This window comes from Entelurus aequoreus, linkage group LG11, assembly GCF_033978785.1.
Source record: "Entelurus aequoreus isolate RoL-2023_Sb linkage group LG11, RoL_Eaeq_v1.1, whole genome shotgun sequence".
Taxonomy (NCBI): domain Eukaryota; kingdom Metazoa; phylum Chordata; class Actinopteri; order Syngnathiformes; family Syngnathidae; genus Entelurus; species Entelurus aequoreus.
The window spans coordinates 18,896,165-18,922,827 of record NC_084741.1 but is presented as its reverse complement, the minus strand read 5'-3'; the positions used below and the strand labels follow the sequence as shown (position 1 = coordinate 18,922,827).

The 26,663-nt window shown below is 38.2% G+C and overlaps 1 protein-coding gene across 3 annotated transcripts in view; it reads left to right on the top strand.

Annotated features, from left to right (window-relative positions):
• Positions 1 to 26,208, top strand: part of LOC133659854 (raftlin-like) — a 343,132-nt gene extending 316,924 nt beyond the window's left edge. For 2 of the 3 annotated variants that reach the window (XM_062062658.1, XM_062062659.1), the window contains exons 9-10: positions 21,542 to 21,617; positions 24,373 to 26,207. In XM_062062658.1, coding sequence (XP_061918642.1) covers positions 21,542 to 21,617; positions 24,373 to 24,906 — 610 coding nt within the window. In that variant the 3' untranslated portion in view covers positions 24,907 to 26,207. Of the gene's footprint in view, positions 1 to 21,541; positions 21,618 to 24,372 lie in introns of all 3 variants that reach the window. The other variant, XM_062062657.1, reaches the window with a different exon arrangement.
• The last annotated feature ends 455 nt before the right edge of the window (positions 26,209 to 26,663 follow it).

The following is a 26,663-nucleotide window of genomic DNA, read 5'->3' as shown; positions in this document are numbered from 1 at the left end:
CTCCAAGTTCCCTGAATTTTTCCCTCCTTTCTCAAGTCGCGTGCTTTCTTGGCGATTCCAGCATTACGTTTTGTGAGATGCTCATTCATGTACACATTTGTTCCCTTCAGCTTCTTTCCCTGTCTCAGCAGTGCCATTTTAGATGTTCTGTTTACGAGTTTCACGAGCACGACTGGAGTGGCGTTGTTGTTTCTTCCGTTCAGTGGGATGCATGTTTCGATGGTATTAATGTCAATTTCAATTTCCTTTGATTGCAGAAAGTTGACCACTTGCTGTTCTGCTGAGACCATATCCATTTCATCAGGTTCACCTTCATTATTCACAGCTTTCGCATAGGATCTTGGTTTAATTCGGTGCCCTGTCACGATGATATCATTCATTCGTTTGTCCTGATCCATTTCATCTATGATATTCCTCAGCATGTTGTTGTCTTTTTGAAGGATCTTCATTTGTTTGCTCATTTCAGTGGCTTCATTATTTCTTCTGTTGTTCTGAGATTGCAGATTTTCTATATTTTGCTGCAGACTTTTCACATCTTGTTGGTGTTCTGCTGTTACTTTTCTCAGATATTCTTTCATTTCTTCTTTCATTTCTTTCATTTCTTCTTTCATTTCTTTCATTTCTTTCATTTCTTCTTTCATTTCGTTAAGTTTTTGTAGTATCGCTTCTTGATTCCCATCATGTCCTGTGTCCAACCTCAAATCTTGTTCCCAGTTGTGTTCTGTGTCAGCTGACCCCGAACGTTTCGGGATTTAGATCTTTCCTTTACCTTTTCGCATCGCGGCAGTCGCTGACGTCAGAGCCTCTTGTATCTTAACGGCAGTTGCTTCTTTGGCGACTTGCGGCACTTAAACTTGTTTTTTCCAACAATTTCGTATCTTGCGCCGTTCAGAGATCAATTTGAGGTGTCAGCCTGTCAACTTATATCACTCTGCGACGTCGGGATCACTTTAAAACAGCTGTAAACTCCCCGTAGCTTTTGGTGGCTAGCCAACTGCGGCAAGGCGCCTTTGGCTTGAGGCTAACGGCTCTTCCAACTCGCCTTATTTCTGCGTATCAGTGCCTCTCTATTGTCCAAAATCAGATCGAACATGCCAGGGTACTCTCCTGTGGCTGTGATCGCAAATCAGTGGTCAAAATCTTCAGATTTAACAAAAAACTCCGGTAGCAGAAGCGGAGCCTTATTCTTTTGCGTCCTTTCTCATTGACAGGAAGTGACGCATTAGTCATTTTGATTGTAGGCTATTATAGCTAATATAGACACTTACGTCATGTGTTGCCTTCATTATAACACTTATATAAGACTTTTAAAGTCATTTTGATAGTAGGCTATTATAGCTAATATAGACACTTACGCCATGTGTTGCCTTTATTATAACACTTATGTAAGACTATTCTTTTTTTGCGGCTCAAGACAGTTTTGTTTTTTGTATTTTTGTTGCATAATGGCTCTTTCAACGTTTTGGGTTGCCGACCCCTGGGCTACTGTAACGTTACACACAGTTGGAACAATTTGAAAAACTTGAATTTATAGAAAAAAAAATGTTGCCGCTCTTCTAGCGTGTGGTCAGAGGACCTCTGCTGGTGGCCAACAGGAACTGCATCATCATGCGTTAGAAGCTGCTCCCCTAGTGTCGTGTGACGTGAAGAAATGATTGATTACAATTGGACCGCATGGCACGGAGTACCTAATGAATCTGGTACAACGGACTCGCGTTGAGGTTTGACAAGCGTGCACACCTTGCGGTGCACACAAACTTCCTGTAGAAGATGCTGACCTAAATCTGCTTCACGCCATGTCGTGGGGAAAGTTTTGTTTTTTTTTCTCTCTTTTTTAAAGCAGTGCAGCTGCGGCTGTCACAGGAAAAGCTTCTCGTGGAAACCGTAACGGTTTTTTCTCGGCTTAGCCCTCGCTGACGCATCACTGGCGGCGCCGACATCCGCTTTTGGTTTTAAAAGAAGCAGCTCAGTGACAGCTCTAGCTAGCTTTCCAAAAAAAAAAAAAAAATGTTGCTTATCCACACATAAATACATGACTCAAAGCGACGTTGCACGTAGCACCACAAAAAAAGAGACACCGGCACCAACAGCGAGTAAAATAAAGCTGGGTAGCTTTTCACACGTGAACCAATACGGTACCTGGGAATCGATACTCAACACTTACTTTTGTGTGTGTTCATGTTAATAAATGTTCATTTGTTCTATAATAAAGTCATTTTTTTAATGTTTAATTTAACTGTGAGCTTATAAAAACAACAGTTGTTACATCTTGTTTACTCACACTTTTGCAAGGATGCATACATTTCCGTTTGTTCCAGGTGTGTTGCTGTAGGCAGGAAGTAGTCTTTGCCATTAAAGGGGAATTTGCACTTTTTGGCATTTTTTTTTACGTATCATTCAACATGCTTTTTGACAACGCTTAATCAATCAATGTTGGGTTCTGACGTTGATTCGACCATTGAAATGTGGTCATTTCCCAACCAATATTCTACAACACAAATACAACGTTGAAACAACATGCTTTCTGACATCGTTTAAACAATGTCGGGTTCTGACGTTGATTTGGCCATTGAAATATGGTCATTTCCCAAACAATATTCTACAACACAAATACAACGTGAAAACAACATGTTTTTTGGCAGGTTTAATCAATGTCGGGTTCTGACGTTGATTTGATGTTAATTTCCCAACCAATATTCTACAACATTGAAACAACATGCTTTTTGATTACATTTATTCAATGTCGGGTTGTGACGTTGATTTGACCATTGAGATTTGGTCATTTCCGAACCAATATTGTACAACAGCGGTTCTCAACCTTTTTTCAGTGATGTACCCCCTGTGAAATTGTTTTTAATTCAAGTACCCCCTAATCAGAGCAAAGCATTTTTGGTTGAAAAAAAGAGATAAAGAAGTAAAATACAGCACTATGTCATCAGTTTCTGATTTAATAAATTGTATAACAGTGCAAAATATTGCTCATTTGTTGTGGTCTTTCTTGAACTTTTTGGAAAAAAAGATATAAAAATAACTAAAAACTTGTTGAAAAATAAACAGGTGATTCAATTATAAATAAAGATTTCTACACATAGAAGTAATCATCAACTTAAAGTGCCCTCTTTGGGGATTGTAATAGAGATCCATCTGGATTCATGAACTTAATTCTAAACATTTCTTCACAAAAAAAAGAAATCTTTAACATAAATATTTATGGAACATGTCCACAAAAAATCTAGCTGTCAACACTGAATATTGCATTGATGCATTTCTTTTCACAGCTTTTTTTGACAGACATTTAAAAAAATCTCACGTACCCCTTGGCATACCTTCAAGTACCCCCATTTGAGAACCACTGTTCTACAACACAAATACAACGTTGAAACAACATGCTTTTAGACAACGTTTAATCAATGTCGGGTCCTGACGTTGATTTGACCACTGAAATTTGGTCATTTCAACACAAATACAACATTGAATCAACATGCTTTTTGATGACATTTATTCAATGTCGGGTTGTGATGTTGATTTGACCATTGACATGTGGCCATTTCCCAACCAATATTCTACAACACAAATACAACGTTAAAACAACATGCTTTTTGACAGGTTTAATCAATGTTGGGTTCTGACATTGATTTGACCATTGAAATTTGGTCATTTCCCAACCAATATTCTACAACGTTGAAACAACATGCTTTCTGACAACGTTTAATCAATGTCGGGTTCTGCCGTTGATTTGGCCATTGAAATTTGGTCATTTCCCAACCAATATTCTACAACGTTGAAACAACATGCTTTTTGTCGACATTTATTTAATGTCGGGTTGTGACGTTGATTTGACCATTGAAATTTTGTCATTTCCCAACCAATATATCGATCCGTTGTGGTGAAGAAGGAGCTGAGCCGGAAGGCAAAGCTCTCAATTTACCGGTCGATCTACGTTCCCATCCTCACCTATGGTCATGAGCTTTGGGTTATGACCGAAAGGACAAGATCATGGGTACAAGCGGCCGAAATGAGTTTCCTCCGCCGGGTGGCGGGGCTCTCCCTTAGAGATAGGGTGAGAAGCTCTGCCATCCGGGGGGAGCTCAAGGTAAAGCCGCTGCTCCTCCACATCGAGAGGAGCCAGATGAGGTGGTTCGGGCATCTGGTCAGGATGCCACCCGAAAGGGCACGTCCGACCGGTAGGAGGCCACGGGGAAGACCCAGGACACGTTGCGAAGACTATGTCTCCCGGCTGGCCTGGGAACGCCTCGGGATCCCCCGGGAGGAGCTGGACGAAGTGGCTGGGGAGAGGAAAGTCTGGGCTTCCCTGCTTAAGCTGCTTCCCCTGCGACCCGACCTCGGATAAGCGGAAGAAGATGGATGGATGGATGGATATTCTACAACACAAATACAACGTTGAAAAACCATGCTTTTTAACGTTTAATCAATGTTGGTTTCTGACGTTGATTTGACCATTGAAATTCGGTCATTTCCCAACCAATATTCTACAACGTTGAAACAACATGCTTTTTGATGACATGTATTCAATGTCGGGTTCTAATGTTGATTTGACCATTGACATTTGGTCATTTCCCAACCAATACTGTACAACACAAATATAACGTTAAAACAACATGTTTTTTGACAGGTTAAATCAATGTCGGGTTCTGATGTTGATTTGATGTTAATTTCCCAACCAATATTCTACAACGTTGAAACAACATGCTTTTTGATTACATTTATTCAATGTCTGGTTGTGACGTTGATTTAACCATTGAGATTTGGTCATTTCCGAACCAATATTCTACAACACAAATACAACATTGAAACAACATGCTTTTAGACAACGTTTAATCAATGTTGGGTTCTGACATTGATTTGACCATTGAAATGTGGTCATTTCAACACAAATACAACATTGAATCAACATGCTTTTTGATTACATTTATTCAATGTCTGGTTGTGACGTTGATTTGACCATTGAAATTTGGTCATTTCCCAACCAATATTCTACAACACAAATACAACGTTGAAACAACATGCTTTTTGATTACATTTATTCAATGTCGGGTTGTGACGTTGATTTGACCATTGACATGTGGCCATTTCCCAACCAATATTCTATAACACAAATACAACGTTAAAACAACATGCTTTTTGACAGGTTTAATCAATGTTGGGTTCTGACATTGATTTGACCATTGAAATTTGGTCATTTCCCAACCAATATTCTACAACGTTGAAACAACGTGCTTTTTGACGACATGTATTCTATGTCGGGTTGTGACTTTGATCTGACCATTGAAATGTGGTCATTTCCCAACCAATATTCTACAACGTTGAAACAACATGCTTTTTGACGTTTAATCAATGTTGGGTTCTGATGTTGATTTGACCATTGAAATTTGGTCATTTCAACACAAATACAACGTTGAAACAACATGCTTTTTGACGACATTTATTCAATGTCAGGTTGTGACGTTGATTTGAGCATTGAAATTTGGTCATTTCCCAACCAAGATTTTACAACACAAATACAACGTTGAAACAACATACTTTTTGACAACGTTTTATCAATTTTGGGTTTTGACGTCGATTTGACCAATGAAATTTGGTCATTTCCCAACCAATATTCTACAACACAAACACAACGTTGAAACAACATGCTTTTTGACAATGTTTAATCAACGTTGGGTTCTTTGTTGATTTGACCATTGAAATTCGGTAATTTCTGAACCAATATTCTACAACGTTGAAACAACGTGCTTTTTGACGACATGTATTCTATGTCGGGTTGTGACTTTGATCTGACCATTGAAATTTGGTCTTTTCCCAACCAATATTCTACAACACAAATACAACGTTAAAACAACATGCTTTTTGACATGTTTAATCAATGTTGGGTCCTGACGTTAATTTGACCATTGAAATTCTATAATTTCCTAACCAATATTCTACAACGTTGAAAGAACATGCTTTTTGACAACATTTATTCAATGTCGGGTTGTGAAGTTGATTTGACCATTGAAATTTGGTCATTTCCCAACCAATATTCTACAACACAAATACAACGTTGAAACAACATGCTTTTTGACGACGTTTAATCAATTTCGGGTTCTGACGTTGATTTTAACATTGAAATTTGGTCATTTCAAAACAACTACAACATTGAAACAACGTGCTTTTTGACAACATTTATTCAATGCCAAGTTGTGACTTTGATTTGACCATTGAGATTTGGTCATTTCCGAACCAATATTCTACAACACAAATACAATATTGAAACAACATGCTTTTAGACAACGTTTAATCAATGTTGGGTTCTGACATTGATTTGACCATTGAAATTTGGTCATTTCAACACAAATACAACATTGAATCAACATGCTTTTTGATTACATTTATTCAATGTCGGGTTGTGATGTTGATTTGACCATTGAAATTTGGTCATTTCCCAACCAATATTCTACAACACAAATACAACGTTGAAACAACATGCTTTTTGATGACATTAATTCAATGTCGGGTTGTGACGTTGATTTGACCATTGACATGTGGCCATTTCCCAACCAATATTCTACAACACAAATACAACGTTAAAACAACATGCTTTTTGACAGGTTTAATCAATGTTGGGTTCTGACATTGATTTGACCATTGAAATTTGGTCATTTCCAAACCAATATTCTACAACGTTGAAACAACGTGCTTTTTGACGACATGTATTCTATGTCGGGTTGTGACTTTGATCTGACCATTGAAATGTGGTCATTTCCCAACCAATATTCTACAACGTTGAAACAACATGCTTTTTGACGTTTAATCAATGTTGGGTTCTGATGTTGATTTGACCATTGAAATTTGGTCATTTCAACACAAATACAACGTTGAAACAACATGCTTTTTGACGACATTTATTCAATGTCAGGTTGTGACGTTGATTTGAGCATTGAAATTTGGTCATTTCCCAACCAAGATTTTACAACACAAATACAACGTTGAAACAACATACTTTTTGACAACGTTTTATCAATTTTGGGTTTTGACGTCGATTTGACCAATGAAATTTGGTCATTTCCCAACCAATATTCTACAACACAAACACAACGTTGAAACAACATGCTTTTTGACAATGTTTAATCAACGTTGGGTTCTTTGTTGATTTGACCATTGAAATTCGGTAATTTCCGAACCAATACTCTACAACGTTGAAACAACGTGCTTTTTGACGACATGTATTCTATGTCGGGTTGTGACTTTGATCTGACCATTGAAATTTGGTCTTTTCCCAACCAATATTCTACAACACAAATACAACGTTAAAACAACATGCTTTTTGACAGGTTTAATCAATGTTGGGTCCTGACGTTGATTTGACCATTGAAATTCTATAATTTCCTAACCAATATTCTACAACGTTGAAAGAACATGCTTTTTGACAACATTTATTCAATGTCGGGTTGTGAAGTTTATTTGACCATTGAAATTTGGTCATTTCCCAACCAATATTCTACAACACAAATACAACGTTGAAACAACATGCTTTTTGACGACGTTTAATCAATTTCGGGTTCTGACGTTGATTTTAACATTGAAATTTGGTAATTTCAAAACAAATACAACGTTGAAACAACGTGCTTTTTGACAACATTTATTCAATGCCGGGTTGTGACTTTGATTTGACCATTGAGATTTGGTCATTTCCGAACCAATATTCTACAACACAAATACAACATGCTTTTAGACAACGTTTAATCAATGTTGGGTTCTGACGTTGATTTGACCATTGAAATTTGGTCATTTCAACACAAATACAACATTGAATCAACATGCTTTTTGATTACATTTATTCAATGTCGGGTTGTGACGTTGATTTGACCATTGAAATTTGGTCATTTCCCAACCAATATTCTACAACACAAATACAACGTTGAAACAGCATGCTTTTTGATGACATTAATTCAATGTCGGGTTGTGACGTTGATTTGACCATTGACATGTGGCCATTTCCCAACCAATATTCTACAACACAAATACAACGTTAAAACAACATGCTTTTTGACAGGTTTAATCAATGTTGGGTTCTGACATTGATTTGACCATTGAAATTTGGTCATTTCCCAACCAATATTCTACAACGTTGAAACAACGTGCTTTTTGACGACATGTATTCTATGTCGGGTTGTGACTTTGATCTGACCATTGAAATGTGGTCATTTCCCAACCAATATTCTACAACGTTGAAACAACATGCTTTTTGACGTTTAATCAATGTTGGGTTCTGATGTTGATTTGACCATTGAAATTTGGTCATTTCAACACAAATACAACGTTGAAACAACATGCTTTTTGACGACATTTATTCAATGTCAGGTTGTGACGTTGATTTGAGCATTGAAATTTGGTCATTTCCCAACCAAGATTTTACAACACAAATACAACGTTGAAACAACATACTTTTTGACAACGTTTTATCAATTTTGGGTTCTGACGTCGATTTGACCATTGAAATTTGGTCATTTCCCAACCAATATTCTACAACACAAATACAACGTTGAAACAACATGCTTTTTGACAATGTTTAATCAACGTTGGGTTCTTTGTTGATTTGACCATTGAAATTCGGTAATTTCCCAACCAATATTCTACAACGTTGAAACAACGTGCTTTTTGACGACATGTATTCTATGTCGGGTTGTGACTTTGATCTGACCATTGAAATTTGGTCTTTTCCCAACCAATATTCTACAACACAAATACAACGTTAAAACAACATGCTTTTTGACAGGTTTAATCAATGTTGGGTCCTGACGTTGATTTGACCATTGAAATTCTATAATTTCCTAACCAATATTCTACAACGTTGAAAGAACATGCTTTTTGACAACATTTATTCAATGTCGGGTTGTGAAGTTTATTTGACCATTGAAATTTGGTCATTTCCCAACCAATATTCTACAACACAAATACAACGTTGAAACAACATGCTTTTTGACGACGTTTAATCAATTTCGGGTTCTGACGTTGATTTTAACATTGAAATTTGGTAATTTCAAAACAAATACAACGTTGAAACAACGTGCTTTTTGACAACATTTATTCAATGCCGGGTTGTGACTTTGATTTGACCATTGAGATTTGGTCATTTCCGAACCAATATTCTACAACACAAATACAACATGCTTTTAGACAACGTTTAATCAATGTTGGGTTCTGACGTTGATTTGACCATTGAAATTTGGTCATTTCAACACAAATACAACATTGAATCAACATGCTTTTTGATTACATTTATTCAATGTCGGGTTGTGACGTTGATTTGACCATTGAAATTTGGTCATTTCCCAACCAATATTCTACAACACAAATACAACGTTGAAACAGCATGCTTTTTGATGACATTAATTCAATGTCGGGTTGTGACGTTGATTTGACCATTGACATGTGGCCATTTCCCAAACAATATTCTACAACACAAATACAACGTTAAAACAACATGCTTTTTGACAGGTTTAATCAATGTTGGGTTCTGACATTGATTTGACCATTGAAATTTGGTCATTTCCCAACCAATATTCTACAACGTTGAAACAACGTGCTTTTTGACGACATGTATTCTATGTCGGGTTGTGACTTTGATCTGACCATTGAAATGTGGTCATTTCCCAACCAATATTCTACAACGTTGAAACAACATGCTTTTTGACGTTTAATCAATGTTGGGTTCTGATGTTGATTTGACCATTGAAATTTGGTCATTTCAACACAAATACAACGTTGAAACAACATGCTTTTTGACGACATTTATTCAATGTCAGGTTGTGACGTTGATTTGAGCATTGAAATTTGGTCATTTCCCAACCAAGATTTTACAACACAAATACAACGTTGAAACAACATACTTTTTGACAACGTTTTATCAATTTTGGGTTCTGACGTCGATTTGACCATTGAAATTTGGTCATTTCCCAACCAATATTCTACAACACAAATACAACGTTGAAACAACATGCTTTTTGACAATGTTTAATCAACGTTGGGTTCTTTGTTGATTTGACCATTGAAATTCGGTAATTTCCCAACCAATATTCTACAACGTTGAAACAACGTGCTTTTTGACGACATGTATTCTATGTCGGGTTGTGACTTTGATCTGACCATTGAAATGTGGTCTTTTCCCAACCAATATTCTACAACACAAATACAACGTTAAAACATGCTTTTTGACAGGTTTAATCAATGTTGGGTCCTGACGTTGATTTGACCATTGAAATTCGATAATTTCCTAACCAATACTCTACAACGTTGAAAGAACATGCTTTTTGACAACATTTATTCAATGTCGGGTTGTGAAGTTGATTTGACCATTGAAATTTGGTCATTTCCCAACCAATATTCTACAACACAAATACAACGTTGAAACAACATGCTTTTTGACGACGTTTAATCAATTTCGGGTTCTGACGTTGATTTTAACATTGAAATTTGGTCATTTCAACACAAATACAACGTTGAAACAACGTGCTTTTTGACAACATTTATTCAATGCCGGGTTGTGACTTTGATTTGACCATTGAAATTTGATCATTTCCGTACCAATATTCTACAACACAAATACAACGTTGAAACAACATGCTTTTTGACGACATTTATTCAATGTCATGTTGTGACGTTGTTACGACCATTGAAATTTAATAATTTCCCAACCAATATTCTACAACGTTGAAACAACATACTTTTTGATTACATTTAATCAATGTCGCGTTCTGACGTTGATTTGACCATTGAATTTTAGTCCTTTCCCAACTAATATTCTACAACACAAATACAACGTTGAAACAACATGCTTTTTGAGGCCGTTTAATCAATTTTGGGTTTTGACGTTGATTTTAACATAGAAATTTGATCATTTTCCAACCAACGTGGATCCAACGTTTAGACGTCAATGTTGTCCCAATTTATGAATACAACTGTTTTGCAACATTGATAAGAAGTCAGTTTTAAGTATGTACGTGTCATGACGTGGACTATGGGGTGGTTTGTTTTCCCAGAATACAAAGGAATTGGATCGGATATGGCTTGAAGGTAAATACATGATTTAATTTAACACTAACAAAAGGTGTAAACAAAAAGCGCACACAAGGCGGAGACACAAACTTGACTAAGAAAACAAAAACTAGCACTTGGGCAGAAACTATGGACATGAAACAAAAACACTTACTGTGGCATGAGCGGAGCATGAAATTAACATCAGCATGAACTATGATGTACAAGAGTCTCATGGGTAACAGAGGTAATGTCGCCAGGCCGACTGCCTGGCAACTACAAGCTTAAATAATGTGCCATGATTAGTGTCAGGTGCGTGAGTCCAAATGTGAAACAGGTGAAACTAATGGTCGTCATGGTGACAAAGCAAGGGAGTGAAAACAGGAACTAAAAAGAGTCCAAAAACCAAACAGAACATAGCCAAACAAAAACATGATCAAAAGACATGACAGTACGTATAATCAACGTTGTATCAATGTCTTGCGTTAGGGTTCGGGAATAAAGTCAAATACAAATAAGGCAACAAGAGAAGAATCCCACACTTTTATTTTCTGTCAGTCTGTACATCAACCATAGGATTTTTTTTTGTATATTTTTTTTTATCTATTAAGAATCGTTACAAATAAGAATCACGATGCATTTAGAAAAATACTTTTTGGTTTTTGACGCACCTATCATGTAAACCTCAAAAAAATAAAAATATGTTGAGAAATCAGGTTGTGGCGTGGTCCCTTTTGATTAGAGATGTCCGATATTATCGGCCGATAAATGCTTTAAAATTTAATATCGGAAATTATCGGTATCGTTTTTTTAATTATCGGTAAAAAAAAAAAGGTTTTAAATCAACATAAAAAACACAAGATACACTTACAATTAGTGCACCAACCCAAAAAACCTCCCTCCCCCAATTTACACTCATTCACACAAAAGTGTTGTTTCTTTCTGTTATTAATATTCTGGTTCCTACATTATATATCAATATGTATCAATACAGTCTGCAAGGGATACAGTCCGTAAGCACACATGATTGTGCGTGCTGCTGGTCCACTAATAGTACTAACCTTTAACAGTTCATTTTACTCATTTTCATTAATTACTAGTTTCTATGTAACTGTTTTGATATTGTTATACTTTCTTTTTTATTCAAGAAAATATTTTTAATTTATTTTTCTTATTTTATTTTATTTATTTATTTTAAAGGACCTTATCTTCACCATACCTGGTTGTCCAAATTAGGCATAATAATGTGTTAATTCCACAACTGTATATATTGGTATCTGTTGATATCGGTATCGGTTGATATCGGTATCGGTAATTAAAGAGTTGGACAATATCGGAATATCGGATATCGGCAAAAAGCCATTATCGGACATCCCTACTTTTGATGATAAAAATAGGTTTGTGTGGACAGCAACCTGAGGGGTTCCTGGTTCGATCCCCACCTTCTACCAACCTAGTCATGTACGTTGTGTCCTTGAGCAAGACACTTCACCCTTGCTCCTGATGGGTCGTGGTGTGGGCCTTGCATGGCAGCTGCCGCCATCAGTGTGTGAATGAATGGGTGAATGTGGAAATAGTGTCAAAGCACTTTGAGTACCCTGAAGGTAGAAAAGCGCCATACAAGTATAACCCATTTACCATTTAATGAGACAAAAGGAGCGTGGTACATCTGCTGTAAAGAAGCGTGTCAGGTTGTTCAGCAGTAGCGTGGATGACAAGAAGGGTGTAATGTTCCCATCAGCGCACTGACCGAGTGTTTTCTTTGCGCTTTCACAGACGATTCATTCCCTCACCAGTCCGCACAACGCGGCTAATTAATCAGATAAGTACGACAGGCCGCTTCTCTCTCAGACGCCAAGCAATTTGAGCTGAGAAGCCACGCTCGGCGATACGTGTCGGCAGGGTCGTCATGACGACCACTCGCGTTGTTTAAAAGAACAGACCGTGTGGTGGGACAAGGCCTCGGCGGTCTGACGAATGTTGTGGCCACGTCTTCCGCGCAACATTGACGCTGGCTGTTTGTCTCACGCCGGCCGCGTGCAATTAACAGCGATGGTGATTACATTTCGAGGCCATTAAGCGCGGCCGGCGAGTGTTCATTTGTCATCGTTCAGCAACGCGCAGGCGAGATGCAAAAGACTTTGTTTGCAAGCGTGACGGCGAACGGCGAAGGTGTGAGGAACAGCAGTTTATAGTTGCCACGGATGATGCAGTGATCCCTTCATCCAGTCATTCACAAACTGTGGTACGGTACGCGCGCTCCTTCTAGTGGTAGACCAAAAAAATCACTTACTGGAAATTCCGGATTTTTTTTCCATACACTTTGAACCCCGTGGCTCATAAAACGGTGTGGGTAATTTATCGATTTTTTTTTTCTTTTTCTTACGGCTACAAGAGATTATTGGTATTTGCTTTGTTGTGTTTATGTTGTGTTACGATGTGGATGTTCTCCCGAAATGTGTTTGTCATTCTTGTTTGGTGTGGGTTCACAGTGTGGCGCATATTTGTAACAGTGTTAAAGTTGTTTATACGGCCACCCTCAGTGTGACCTGTATGGCTGTTGATCAAGTATGTCTTGCAGTCTCTTACGTGTGTCTGTAGAAGCCGCATATACTATGCGACTTCATCATGATTTTTTTTTCATGCTTGAAGTAAGAAATTATTACTTTAAAAAAGTAGTTCTATACTTGTGAGTGTTGATGACACAGCTTTGCAACAGTTGATATTCTAGTTTCAAGCATGTTTTACTCAATATAGGTCATCAAATCTCAGCAACAAGCTGTAATATCTTACTGAGATCATTTAGGACCAAAACCCTTAAAACAAGTAAAAGACTCTAACATAAAATCTGCTTCGAGAGAAGAATTATCTTATCAGACAGAAAATAATTAAGTATCACCCTTATTTGACATATTTATCTTACTTAGATTTCAGTTTTTGCAGTGCAAGAAGAGGCTTCACTCCGTTTCTTTCGTTCCGCGATAGATAACTCCAAATGTTATGTGCGGCGTTTCACCTAATGTTGAGGAAATGTCAGAAATGGGATCAGAAACAAGTGATGACATCGTGGGTCTGTTCCAGATCACGGTCTCTATTAAAAACCTTTTTCCTACGAGGACCTGGCAAAGGTCCGCGCTCTCCCAGTGCATTTCTAGTTTTGTCCTACTTCGACACCGCGTAGTCTGCTGGTCTGACAACCGACCAATTTTATTGTTTTATTCGAGTACAAACAAAAGCAATCGTGGAAGCTTCCATGATTGACCATAACTTGTGACTGCTCGAGCGCCGAATAGAAACTCGGTCTGATTTGACTTTAGAACTTCGTGTCGTATTTCCTTCAAAATCAATAGTTTTCAGTCCCACATCGAGCATTCATGTTTGAAATGATGAATTATGCATTGTGACTGCTGGAGGATCAACAGAAACAGGTTTTAATGGGTCCCATTTTCTTCTTGGTGCCTGGAAATGGAACATTTAAAGAAGATCGATCATCAATTTAGAGAAAACAAAGTATTATTTGACCTTCAACCTCAGCTACATTTGCCGTTGTGTGTGTTAGTGTTCCCCCACCCACATAGGGTTTGTACCAAGCCACAACACAATGAATTAAATTACAGCCGTCCCTCGTTTATCGCTGTTAAATGGTTCCAAACCGTCATAAGTGAATTTCCCGCAAAGAACGGAATCAACTAATTTCAGAGATAGGGCATAAAAAAACAGTTTAAAAACTTGTAATTACGGTTTTTAACACTTGTTTTACCAAATATAGCACAGTGGAAACTCACTTTAAAAACCTAAATGGTTCTTGAACAGAGTTCGTAAATCAAAAAGGTTGTAAAGTAAAGCAAATTCCTCCATAACTAACAATGTAAACATGAATAATTGGTTTCGGCCTCGGCAAAAGTCCACATTTTAGTGAACGTTTGTCCACTTTGAACACAATATAAACCTTACTGTATATTACAAAACCCAAAACCAGTGAAGTTGTCACGTTGTGTAAATGGTAAATAAAAATAGAATACAATGATTTGCAAATCCTTTTCAACTTATATTCAATTGAATAGACTGCAAAGACAAGACATTAAACGTTACAAACTGGTAAACTTTGTTATTTTTGGCAAATATTAGCTCATTTGGAATTTGATGCCTGCAACATGTTTCAAAAAAGCCGGCACAAGTGGCAAAAAAGACTGATAAAGTTGAGGAATGGTCATCAAACACTTAGTTGGAAAATCCCACAGGTGAACAGGCTAATTGGGAACAGGTGGGTGCCATGATTGGGTATAAAAGTAGATTCCATGAAATGCTCAGTCATTCACAAACAAGGATGGGGCGAGGGTCACCACTTTGTCAACAAATGCGTGAGCAAATTGTCCAACAGTTTACAAACAACATTTCTCAACCAGCTATTGCAAGGAATTTAGGGATTTCACCATCTACGGTCTGTAATATCATCAAAAAGTTCAGAGAATCTGGAGAAATCACTGCACGTAAGCGGCAAAGCCCGTGACCTTGGATCCCTCAGGCGGTTCGGCATCAAAAAGCGACACCAGTGTGTAAAGGATATCACCACATGCGCTCAGGAACAAATCAGAAAACCACTGTCGGTAATTACAGTTGGTCGCTACATCTGTAAGTGCAAGTTAAAACTCTACTATGCAAAGCGATAGCCATTCATCAACAACACCCAGAAACGCCGTCGGCTTCGCTGGGCCCGAGCTCATCTAAGATGGACTAATGCAAAGTGTAAAAGTGTTCTGTGTGCTGACATTAAAACATGTTTTTGGAAACTGTGGACTTCATTCCTCCGGACCAAAGAGGAAAAGAACCATGCGGATTGTTATAGGTGCAAAGTTGAAAAGCCAGCATCTGTAATGGTATGGGGGTGTTTTAGTGCCCAAGACATGGGTAACTTACACATCTGTGAAGGCACCATTAATGCTGAAAGGTACATACAGGAATTGGAGCAACATATGTTGCCATCCAAGCAATGTATTTTTCATGGACGCCCCTGCTTATTTCAGCAAGCCACGTGTTACAACAGTGTAGCTTCGTAGTAAAAGAGTGCGGGTACTAGACTGGCCTGCCTGTAGTCCAGACCTGTCTCCCATTGAAAATGTGTGGCGCATTATGAAGCCTAAAATACCACAACGGAGACTGTTGAACAACTTAAGCTGTACATCAAGCAAGAATGGGAAAGAATTCCACTTGAAAAGCTTAAAAAAATTGGTCTCCTCAGTTCCCAAACGTTTACTGAGTGTTGTTAAAAGGAAAGGCCATGTAACACAGTGGTAAAAATGCCCTTGGGCCAACTTTTTTGCAATGTGTTGCTGCCAATAAACTCCAAGTTAATGATTATTTGCAACAAAAAAAAAACATTAAATATCTTGTCTTTGCAGTCTATTCAATTGAATATACGTTGAAAAGGATTTGCAAATCATTGTATTCTGTTTTTATTTACCATTTACACAACGTGCCAACTTCACTGGTTTTGGGTTTTGTAAAAAAACATAAGGTGATGAATCAACTACTGTTACTAAATATTAACAAGTCAAAAAAACAACTATGACTAGCTCAACTGTCCTGTAACACACGCACAAACAAAGAAGTCCCTTTAGTGCCCTCACAAACGACCATAAATCACAAAAAAAAACCTCAGTTAAACGACCACATTGCTACAATAATAAACATTTCAGAAAGTTAAATCCACTTATCTGCCAAGGAGCAGACGGAGGGGGGAAATGAGGTGTGTGTGCTTTTGGAAGAGGCGCCGCTGAACGAGAGGTACGCTGCGATACAAGCCGTCTTCCTCAATGTCTTCGATACGAGCAAGCGCAAAATGGCTGCTGATCGGGACACAAAATGGGCGAGTCCAAAGAAACATGGTTTGCACACATTTGGCTCGATCTAAAAGTTAGTCAACCTAAGAGTTTGCAAATGGAGAGGCACGGAAATCGAGGTTCCACTGTAACTCACCGGTTACTTAGTAGCCGACTACTTTGTACTTACTCTCAAGTAATTACTGGAATGACTGCCTTTTAGTTTACTGCACTCGGGTATTCTCAAGTCAGAAATGATTGGAGTGCAATTTCAGCCCGCGGTTTGAAGTCCTAATAGCGCTTGAACAAAGAGCTGTAATGTTCTCCATCTTCTCCGCTAATGGACTGGAGCTTCGGCTGCAAACCGCACGCTTTGATTCCTCAGGACGCCGTCCAGCATTCTTGACAGCCCAGAAAATAGCGTGCGGAGAGACGGCGGAAAGAAGAAGAAGAGGAGTCGTCCTCGGCTCGGGGTGGTTTGTAAGTCAGCCTTCTACTTCATGTTGGCGGCGGAGGATTGGAAGCGGGCTTTGAAGGCTCCTCGTCATCATCATCAACACTCAGGCGTTGTGGGCATGCAAGATTTAAACCGGAGTCTGCCGCCGCCGCCAGGAAACAAATCAGTTCGAGCAGGACGGAACATGAAAGCCACGGAGTGGAAACAAACAATAAAAATGTCACAACCAGGCTGACAAAACCAAGCGGACGAGGGGGGGATCACAGGCGTGACGGCGGGCGTGTGGGGAACCATGGAAGCTTTTGTTTGGACGGCACGGAAGACGCTCAAAGACGGAATGTACAAAGTGCGTCTCCTGCCAGCTGCGGCCTGGAAGTGACACTGACGGATGGGGGCAGTGGGGGAGGGACACTCTGCGTTTCAGACCAAACGCGAAACGTTGCGTCGGAACCGGCAGTTGAAAGTTCAACTCACAGTGCGGCCAAATTCTTTGGTAGACAACATGATTACTAAGTGGAAATGCAGTAGAGCACAGGTGTAGTCCATGGTCATGCTCACTCAGACAAACAGAGGTCGACGCCCAACTGACCATTTCGACAGGCTCAGACTATGGAGTCAATCCTAGGTGTAGTTCTGTTAGGTACTGTTGCGTCGACCCGCTCTTCCTCCCAGGGAATATAAATTGCTGGTCAATCCCAAGTTCTTTCGATGACATATATGCTGAGTAAAAGATCATCAAGACAGAATAGGAATATTGTCAAGTTTTACTGAAATTTCAGGAGATCAACTTAATCAATATATTCATATCGGCTACTCTAATTGATCTGACATTCAAACGGAAAAGCCAACTCCTTGCACACAAAGAAAGCCCTCTCCCCCTCGCAACTCTGATAAGGAAGATTTGGGGGTTTGGTTTCACATTCCGACATTAAACAGACATCTGAAGACAAAGAGAGACTGGTAGAATATACAAAGGAAAAGTACTAGCTACTCTAAACATGGCTATTTAAAAAGAAATAACTCTTAAACATATATGCATTCTCCACCGTACCAATCGTATAGGTGGCAGTATTGGGGCAGTACAAGTACCTGGGAGTCCACTTGAACAGCAGACTGGACTGGAAGGACAACAGCAAAGCTGTATACAAGAAGGGCATGAGCAATCTCTTTTTCCTGAGGAAGCTTAGGTCCTTTAATGCTGTGGTGCCCAACCACCGGTCCGTGACGCCTTGGCTACTGGGCCGCAGAGAAACATTAAATAATGTATAAAAGACTGCATTTTCTCCAACTTAACTTTGGCCTGTCCCACCAGACCAGGGGTGTCAAACTTGTTTTCATTGAGGGCCACACCGAAGTGATGGCTGCCATGAGAGGGCCGCGTGTAACAGTAAATAATTAATGAATTTGCCGATGAATTTAAATATTTTTTTAAACATTTCTTATGTAAAGACTAAAAAAAAAGTCTGCGGATTTTACCGCTGTTTTTTACAGAAAAAAAGTTGCCAGACTTTTACTGTGAAATATGTTGGGTTTTTGTTATTATTATTATTTTTACAACATAAATAGAAATACAGTACCGCTGTTTGATTTTATTTTTGCAACTCAGCTTCCAGTTTTTTACCATAATAAAATGTGGTACCATAAAAACATCAACCGTAGATTTTACAGTAAAAAACAACTGACAGCTCAGTCGACAGAATTTTACTGTAAAAAAACAAACATTGGTCCGGTTTTTTTTTTTTACTTACAGTGAGTAATATGTTGTAAAACACTCCCTAAATTTTACAGTAAAATGTATTGGTCATTTTTATAGTGTACAATTTGATGGATAACTTGCAGATAACAGATATTTAAGTATTTATTTGGATTTTGACCAACAAAGTTAAATAGTATAATATTTGTCGCAATATTGGGCACTATTTTTTTTCCCTGTCAAACTAGAAAAAAAACCCTAATACCTTTTAGTAAGAAAAGATAAGGTATTTTATTGACACATATTATTTCCAGGCTTTTGCGGGCCATATAAAATAACGTGGAGGAGTGACACATGTGCACTAGACACATCAATGAGCTTGTTTATAGATGTACAATAAAACTCCTCACAGGAAGTTGCCATTTGTTATACTGTAACTTTGTGACACGATACAATGCACACTAATGAACATTTCCATCAGCATTTCACTGCAAAGAAACAAGGCCTAGGGCTCCCACTATTTCAGCGTTACAGGGACTTGTATTTTTCACGCACTTAATTTTGCTTTATTTATCCGGCACAAGTGGAAAGACGGTCCCTGAAAATAATGCCTACATTAAATCGGTCCGTGGCGCAAAAAAGGTTGGGGTCCACTGCAAGCTGTTGGAGATCTGTTATCAGTCTGCTGTGGCCAGTGCCCTGTACTTTGCAGTGGTTTATTGGGGGAGCAGCACCAGCAAAAGGGACTTAAACCGGATTGACAAACTGATCCGGAAAGCCGGCCAAACTATTGTCACGCAGTTGGAGGCGTTTGTGTCAGTGAGGGACAGGAGGACACTGGACAAACTGCTGGTCATCATGGACAATCCTGCCCACCCACTCCACCAGACAATTGAGGGACAGCGGAGTTCATACTCCAACAGGCTCCTTCAGCTTCGTTCCCACAGCGTTCCATTCAAGAACTCCTTCATTCCACACTCCATGCAGCTGTATAATCACTCGCCATACAGCAATAGATGATGTCTGTCTATTACCTGACCGCTTCTACGAACCCCGTTTCCATATGAGTTGGGAAATTGTGTTAGATGTAAATATAAACGGAATACAATGATTTGCAAATCCTTTTCAACCCATATTCAGTTGAATGCACTACAAAAACAAGATATTTGATGTTCAAACTCATAAACTTTATTTTTTTTTGCAAATAATAATTAACTTAGAATTTCATTTCAGATGCTGGCTTTTCAACTTTGCGCCTAGAACAATCCGGATGGTTCTTTTCCTCTTTGGTCCGGAGGACACGACGTCCACAGTTTCCAAAAACAATTTGAAATGTGGACTCGTCAGACCACAGAACACTTTTCCACTTTGTATCAGTCCATCTTAGATGAGTTCAGGCCCAGCAAAGCCGACGGCGTTTCTGGGTGTTGTTGATAAACGGTTTTCGCCTTGCATAGGAGAGTTTTAACTTGCACTTACAGATGTAGCGACCAACTGTAGTTACTGACAGTGGTTTTCTGAAGTGTTTCTGAGCCCATGTGGTGATATCCTTTACACACTGATATCGCTTTTTTGATGCAGTACAGCCTGAGGGATCGAAAGTCCGTAATATCATCGCTTACGAGCAGTGATTTCTCCAGATTCTCTGAACCTTTTGTTGATATTACGGACCGTAGATGGTGAAATCCCTAAGTTCTTTGCAATAGCTCGTTGAGAAATGTTGTTCTTAAACTGTTGGACAATTTGCACACGCACTTGTTGACAAAGTGTTGACCCTCGCCACATCCATGTTTGTGAATGACTGAGCATTTCACGGAAGCTGCTTATACCCAATCATGGCACCCACCTGTTCCCAATTAGCCTGTTCACCTGTGGCATGTTCCAAATAAGTGTTTGATGAGCGTTCCTTTAACTTTCTCAGTCCTTTTTGCCACTTGTGCCAGCTTTTTTGAAACATGTTGCAGGCGTCAAATTCCAAATGAGCTAATATTTGCAAAAAAATAACGTTTTCCAGTTCGAACGTTAAGTATCTTGTCTTTGCAGTCCATTCAATTGAATATAAGTTTAAACGGATTTTACAAATCATTGTATTTTGTTTTTATTTACCATTTACACAACATGCCAACTTCACTGGTTTTGGGGTTTGTACTAATATGATGCCTTTTAGGAGGCTATTCAAAGTACAGGAAGAAGACGTCTTGAACTAATGTAAAATTAGATATTATTAATCTCAATAGGTGAATTATAATGGAAATAACTATTTATTAGGAGAATGGTTTTATTTAGAAATCATTGTGCTACAAAATTGCTATGAGGTGGAAAAGGGGGAGGATTAAATAAGACGTGCTTCCTTCTACTCCTTTTCAGACATGTTGTAAAGAAAAATGAAAATATGTAAAATATGCAATGTATAATTTTCTAACTTGTTGGAAATAAACTTCAGGCAAATATTAAATACAAGGGCTTGCATACCAATACTTGAGTACACACGGTGAAGTATTACTACCAAGTACTGATCATCTCTTGTTCTGTCCTCCGCAGTGATGGCAGTCTGGCTACCAAACAGATCGTGTTCCTGCAGAGACCCGTCCTGGGCCGAAAGCGCAGGGAATCCAAGGTACCCGACCTCCTTGTTTTCTTGGCTAATGCCAGTTTGCCCCGCGTGTCACCGCAGGATCGTATATCCACGGCCATCACCGCCCTTTTGCCACGGCCGTGTTTTCCTTTGCACGCAAAACAATCATCTCTGTGTGTGTGCGCGATGGAGGATTCCTCAGCAGTGGGTGAAAAGTGTTTACAGAAGCAAAGCAACACATTTATCGCCCGTGACCCCGAGTCATGGCGATAACCTGCCAAGCTGACCTTCGTCCGCACCAAGTGAACCCGTGTTGACTTTCAGTGACCTGAATGTAGGCCAGCGTGGCAGCAACAACACGTTTGATAACAGAAAGAGATGTTATGCTGGATGGAGACTAATATCCTGCTGACATTTGACTCAGTCAATTAGTTTGGTCTTATTTTTGTTTCGACTGTTTGCCTTCGAGCTACAGACGTCTCGCAATTGTCCACACCAGACTAGGGTTAGGCTGGGTTAGTGGATAAATACATGAACATAAATAGAAAAACAAATGAACTAAATCAATGAAATATTCAAAAAGTAAGTCATATATAAATAGATTAATACAGTATTAAATAAACAGAATAATTAATAAACAAAATAAATACAATTAACACAAATTAAATAATAAATAAATAAATAAATAAAACACAAATAAATACATAAAAAAAAATGTAATATAAAATAGACACAATAAGAGAGAAAGAAACAAACAAACAAACTAATAATTATAATGAACAAACATTAAGCAATAAATAAATGCATACATTACACATAAATAAATAAATAGATAAAAACAATTACAAAAACAAAATTAAATATAAAATAAACAGAAAGAAAGAAAGATAGAAAAAAAGAAAGAAAATGAATAAAAAATTAAGTAAAAAATAAATACATAAATTATACATAAATTAATAGATACAAAACAATTAACAAAAATTACAATTAATATAAAATAAACCAAAAGAAAGAAATTATTAAAATGAACAACAATTAAGTAATAAATACATACATAAATAAATAAATACATACAAAAACTATTCCAAAATTTTTTATTTAATATAATATAAAAGGAAAGAAACAAACACACACACACAAACAAATAAACAAAAAACAAATAATTAAAATGAACAAAAATCAAGTAATAAATAAATACATACATTATATATATATATAAATAAATAAAAACATTTCACAAAAAATGTATTTAATATAAAATAAATTAAAAAAGAAAGAAAGAAACAAAGAAAGATAAATAAAATGAACAAAACATAAATAATAAATAAATAAATTGTACATAGATAAATTACTAAATAGTTAAAAAACTATAAAAATAAAATAAAATAAAATATAAAACAAAGATAAATAAAGAAAAAAGTAATTAAAATCAACAAACACTAAATAATAAATAAATAAATAGATTATACATAAATAAATTAATAATTAGATAAAAAACAATTCCAAAAAATTAAATGTTAAATCAGTATCATTATATCATAGATATAGACTGATTAGATCAATATTTTTATTTTCTCAACATTTTTCTGTTATAGATCGTTTTTGGTAATGTTTACAAACTCAGTAAATAATTCCCTGATCGTGTACACTTGACACACGTGATCCTTGTTGGATGATTTCACTCATGGATGATCAGAATTGGCAGCATAAAACTCTGACTCTAACACATTCACAACAGGATATGTGTAAAATGTTTATGGATTTAAAACATTTTTATGACATTTCAGAAAAATAAAGTGAAACTTTTGTGAAATAAACTTCATAAAATGTACCTTAAGGCACGAAGGATGGATATTAGTTTACTGGTTGAAGATAGAACTCTGAGTAGTTCATAGTACATTTTTGACCCGTCCTCTTAAAATAATCAGAATTGAAAATAATTGGGAACCGGGATCCAAACGAGGAATCAGAACCAGAATGGTCCATATTTAAATGTTGTCCAACTAGGGATGAGTACCGTACACATTTGAACCGATACTGTACAGATTCCTCGTACCTGGTCATCGGTACCGGTACATTTGTGTGTGTTGATAAATACAAATTGTTTTTGATGGTTAAAATGTAATTTTTTATTGCAACATTTAAAATTGAGCTGATTATGAAACTGCTCTCCAATGATAATATCATTTTTCATTATCACAATTGCAGGTATGACACTAAGTTGCAGAAATGTATAGTTTATGGTGTGTTGCTCAGTTCAGTTGTTGCGCCCAACAAAGTGTTAATACTGCAAGTGTTATACTAATTACACACCAGCTGTTTGATTTTTGTGTGCATCTCAGTTGTACTTTTAATTAACACATTCGGAGGTGTTGAAATTAAAAAGTGAAAATTGATAATGCTAATCAGTAGCATGTCAATAGCAAATCCAATGTAAATTGGCATCAAGCTAGCGCATTTGTGGAAAGGTGTAGCCTAAAATATCTTGGAGCGTTTTTTTTTTTTGTCAATTACTTTATTGCCAAGTGTCGAAGTGCAAAGAACCGGCGTTTTGGCTACCGGGCATGACGTCACATACAACATAGGTACCAAAACATAGCACCATTCGATTTTACGTGAATCGGTAGGACCGCCGAGAGATTCAGTCGGTTCCAAAAAAGTACCGGATTCGGTACCCATCCCTATGTCCAATCCTACACCAGACCAACTGGTACTTGTTATGTCACAGCAGCACCTTTAAGCCTGTGTGTGTGTCTTCATGTTTGTCCAAAGCTAACGCTAACTTCCGATCTTGCAGAAGCTGATATTCAAACCCCGCGGCAAGTCCAACAAGAATGGCATCAGAGACACAGCCAAGAACAAGAAGACAAAAACCAAAATGGACAAAAACGAAGACGCTCTCAAGAGTCCTGGGGGTAGAGACGAGGCGGTCAACAAGGTAGCGAGCGAGAAACCAAAAGAGCAGGATGGAGACACTGGCGATGTCCGCGTAGAGCCGGTGCTCAGCGGAGAGGACGCAGCTGAGACAGAAGACAAGGGAGCAGGAGAAGAGCCGGAGACGGCTGAAGAAAAGTCTGAACTAGACCAAGAAGAACTTTTGGAGGACACAGAAGTTCTAGAAGTGACAGAAACCACTCTTGTCCAAACCGACGACAAGGAAGCAGAAGTTGAAGCTGTGGTTGAAAACGGCGTAGAAACGGACGAAGAGAAGGAAAAAGATGAGGTCCCGCCGAAATGCCAGACCGAAGAACCAGAAACCATAGAGGTCACCATTAAGGATAGTATGGTAGACTCACCGACCCCGGCAATGAATCAGATCCCGCAAGAGTAGATCGAACCTCTTGAATCCCTTCAACAAAGACTGGGTCCTTTTGGATCGCCACAAGTTACGGAAGTCCGTAGAGCGGCCATCTTTCCTGTAGCTTGTCATGTGATTCTGCTGTTTAACCTCGCCTTGTGAATGTACGACATGATCCTGTCGCTATGAAGGGACTAGACTGACCCTCCACAGGACCAATGAAGCTTAGAAAAAGACGACGCGCTGATGAACAAGCTCGCCAGCGACCTGTTAGCGCTTTAGCTTGCCTGCACACCTTCTGCCTTGGAAAGGCATCTTTAGGACTGACAGAACGGCAATACTGATCTTTTTGGACAACGGTCAGAAAGAAGAGGAAAGACATAGAACACCGGTGGCCTACTTCATACCTACTTCAGAAAAGACGGCTCATTGCTTTGCTTTGGTCAAAGTGTTCCTTCACGCAGTCGTGACAACTCGGGAGTGGGCACGCTGGCCAAGGTGTTTGTTCGCGACAGGCAATCCAAAGTAGCACGAAGAGATCTTTGTTTACACCCCACCACCCCCGGGGTGTTTCCAGAGCCGGGAAAACCCTCCCCCTGCCTACCGAATGTTCCAAACGCGAGGACGTGAAATCCATCCGCGTACAACGTAGCTTTCCAGTTTCGGGATCCATCAGAATGCCAATGCTAGCTGAACCTTAGCATACGCAGTAGCGTGGCGTTGGAGTGATCTCCGAAAACGCTATTTTGGACCTTTTGTTGAGTTTGTCGAGCTGTGTTCATCAAGCCACAAAACATCCCTTTTCAAAAGTGCGCTGGAACTTTGGTAAACAGAGATCAAGAAATCGTCCGTGAGCCCGCAGACCGTTACATAACAGAAATGGACTCATTTAAGTCAATCCCAGTTTGCTTTGCTGTCCCCGCTCCTAAAATGACCCTTCGCATTTCATTTGCAACAATTGCTTATTCCCGGTCGCTGAAGGTGAGCGAAGGCAACATCCGCTTCAAAAACCTATCGTTAGCTGGCTAATGGCCTTTGTCAGCAGGGTGTCTGTCAGGAATCATGCACTCAGTGCCCCCCCCCCACCCCCCCCCCCCCCAGGTGCCTCAGCTCATAACCTTCAGATTCAACCGCAAAAATGCTTATTTCTCTCTGCAGTCGTCCTTGGCAAATATTGCAGCTACATGGCAAATTTTAAATAAAAAATTTAAAAAAAGATTCAATGCATATTTTACATATTTTCAGCCTAAATTAAGTGTTAAATGGTGTCTTATTCATGTCTTATTTTCTATTATTATATTGCGCTGATCGAGTAAGGCAGGGGTGTCCAAACCTTTTGACTTGGAGGGCCGCATTGGGGATAAAAAATTTGGCCCGGGGCCATAAGCCAACTGCATGCAAAGTAACTTTATATATATATATATATATATATATATATATATATATATATATATATATATATATATATATATATATATATATATATATATATATATATATATATATATATATATATATAATGTATGTATGTATGTATGTATGTATGTATGTATATGTACATATATATATATGTATGTATGTATATGTACATATATATATATGTATGTATGTATATGTACATATATATATGTATGTATATATATGTACATATATATGTATGTATGTATATATATGTACATATATATGTATATATATGTATGTGTATATATATGTATATATATATGTATATGTCAGACGTGACGAGGTTGGTAGAAGGTGGGGATCGAACCAGGAACCCTCAGGTTGCTGGT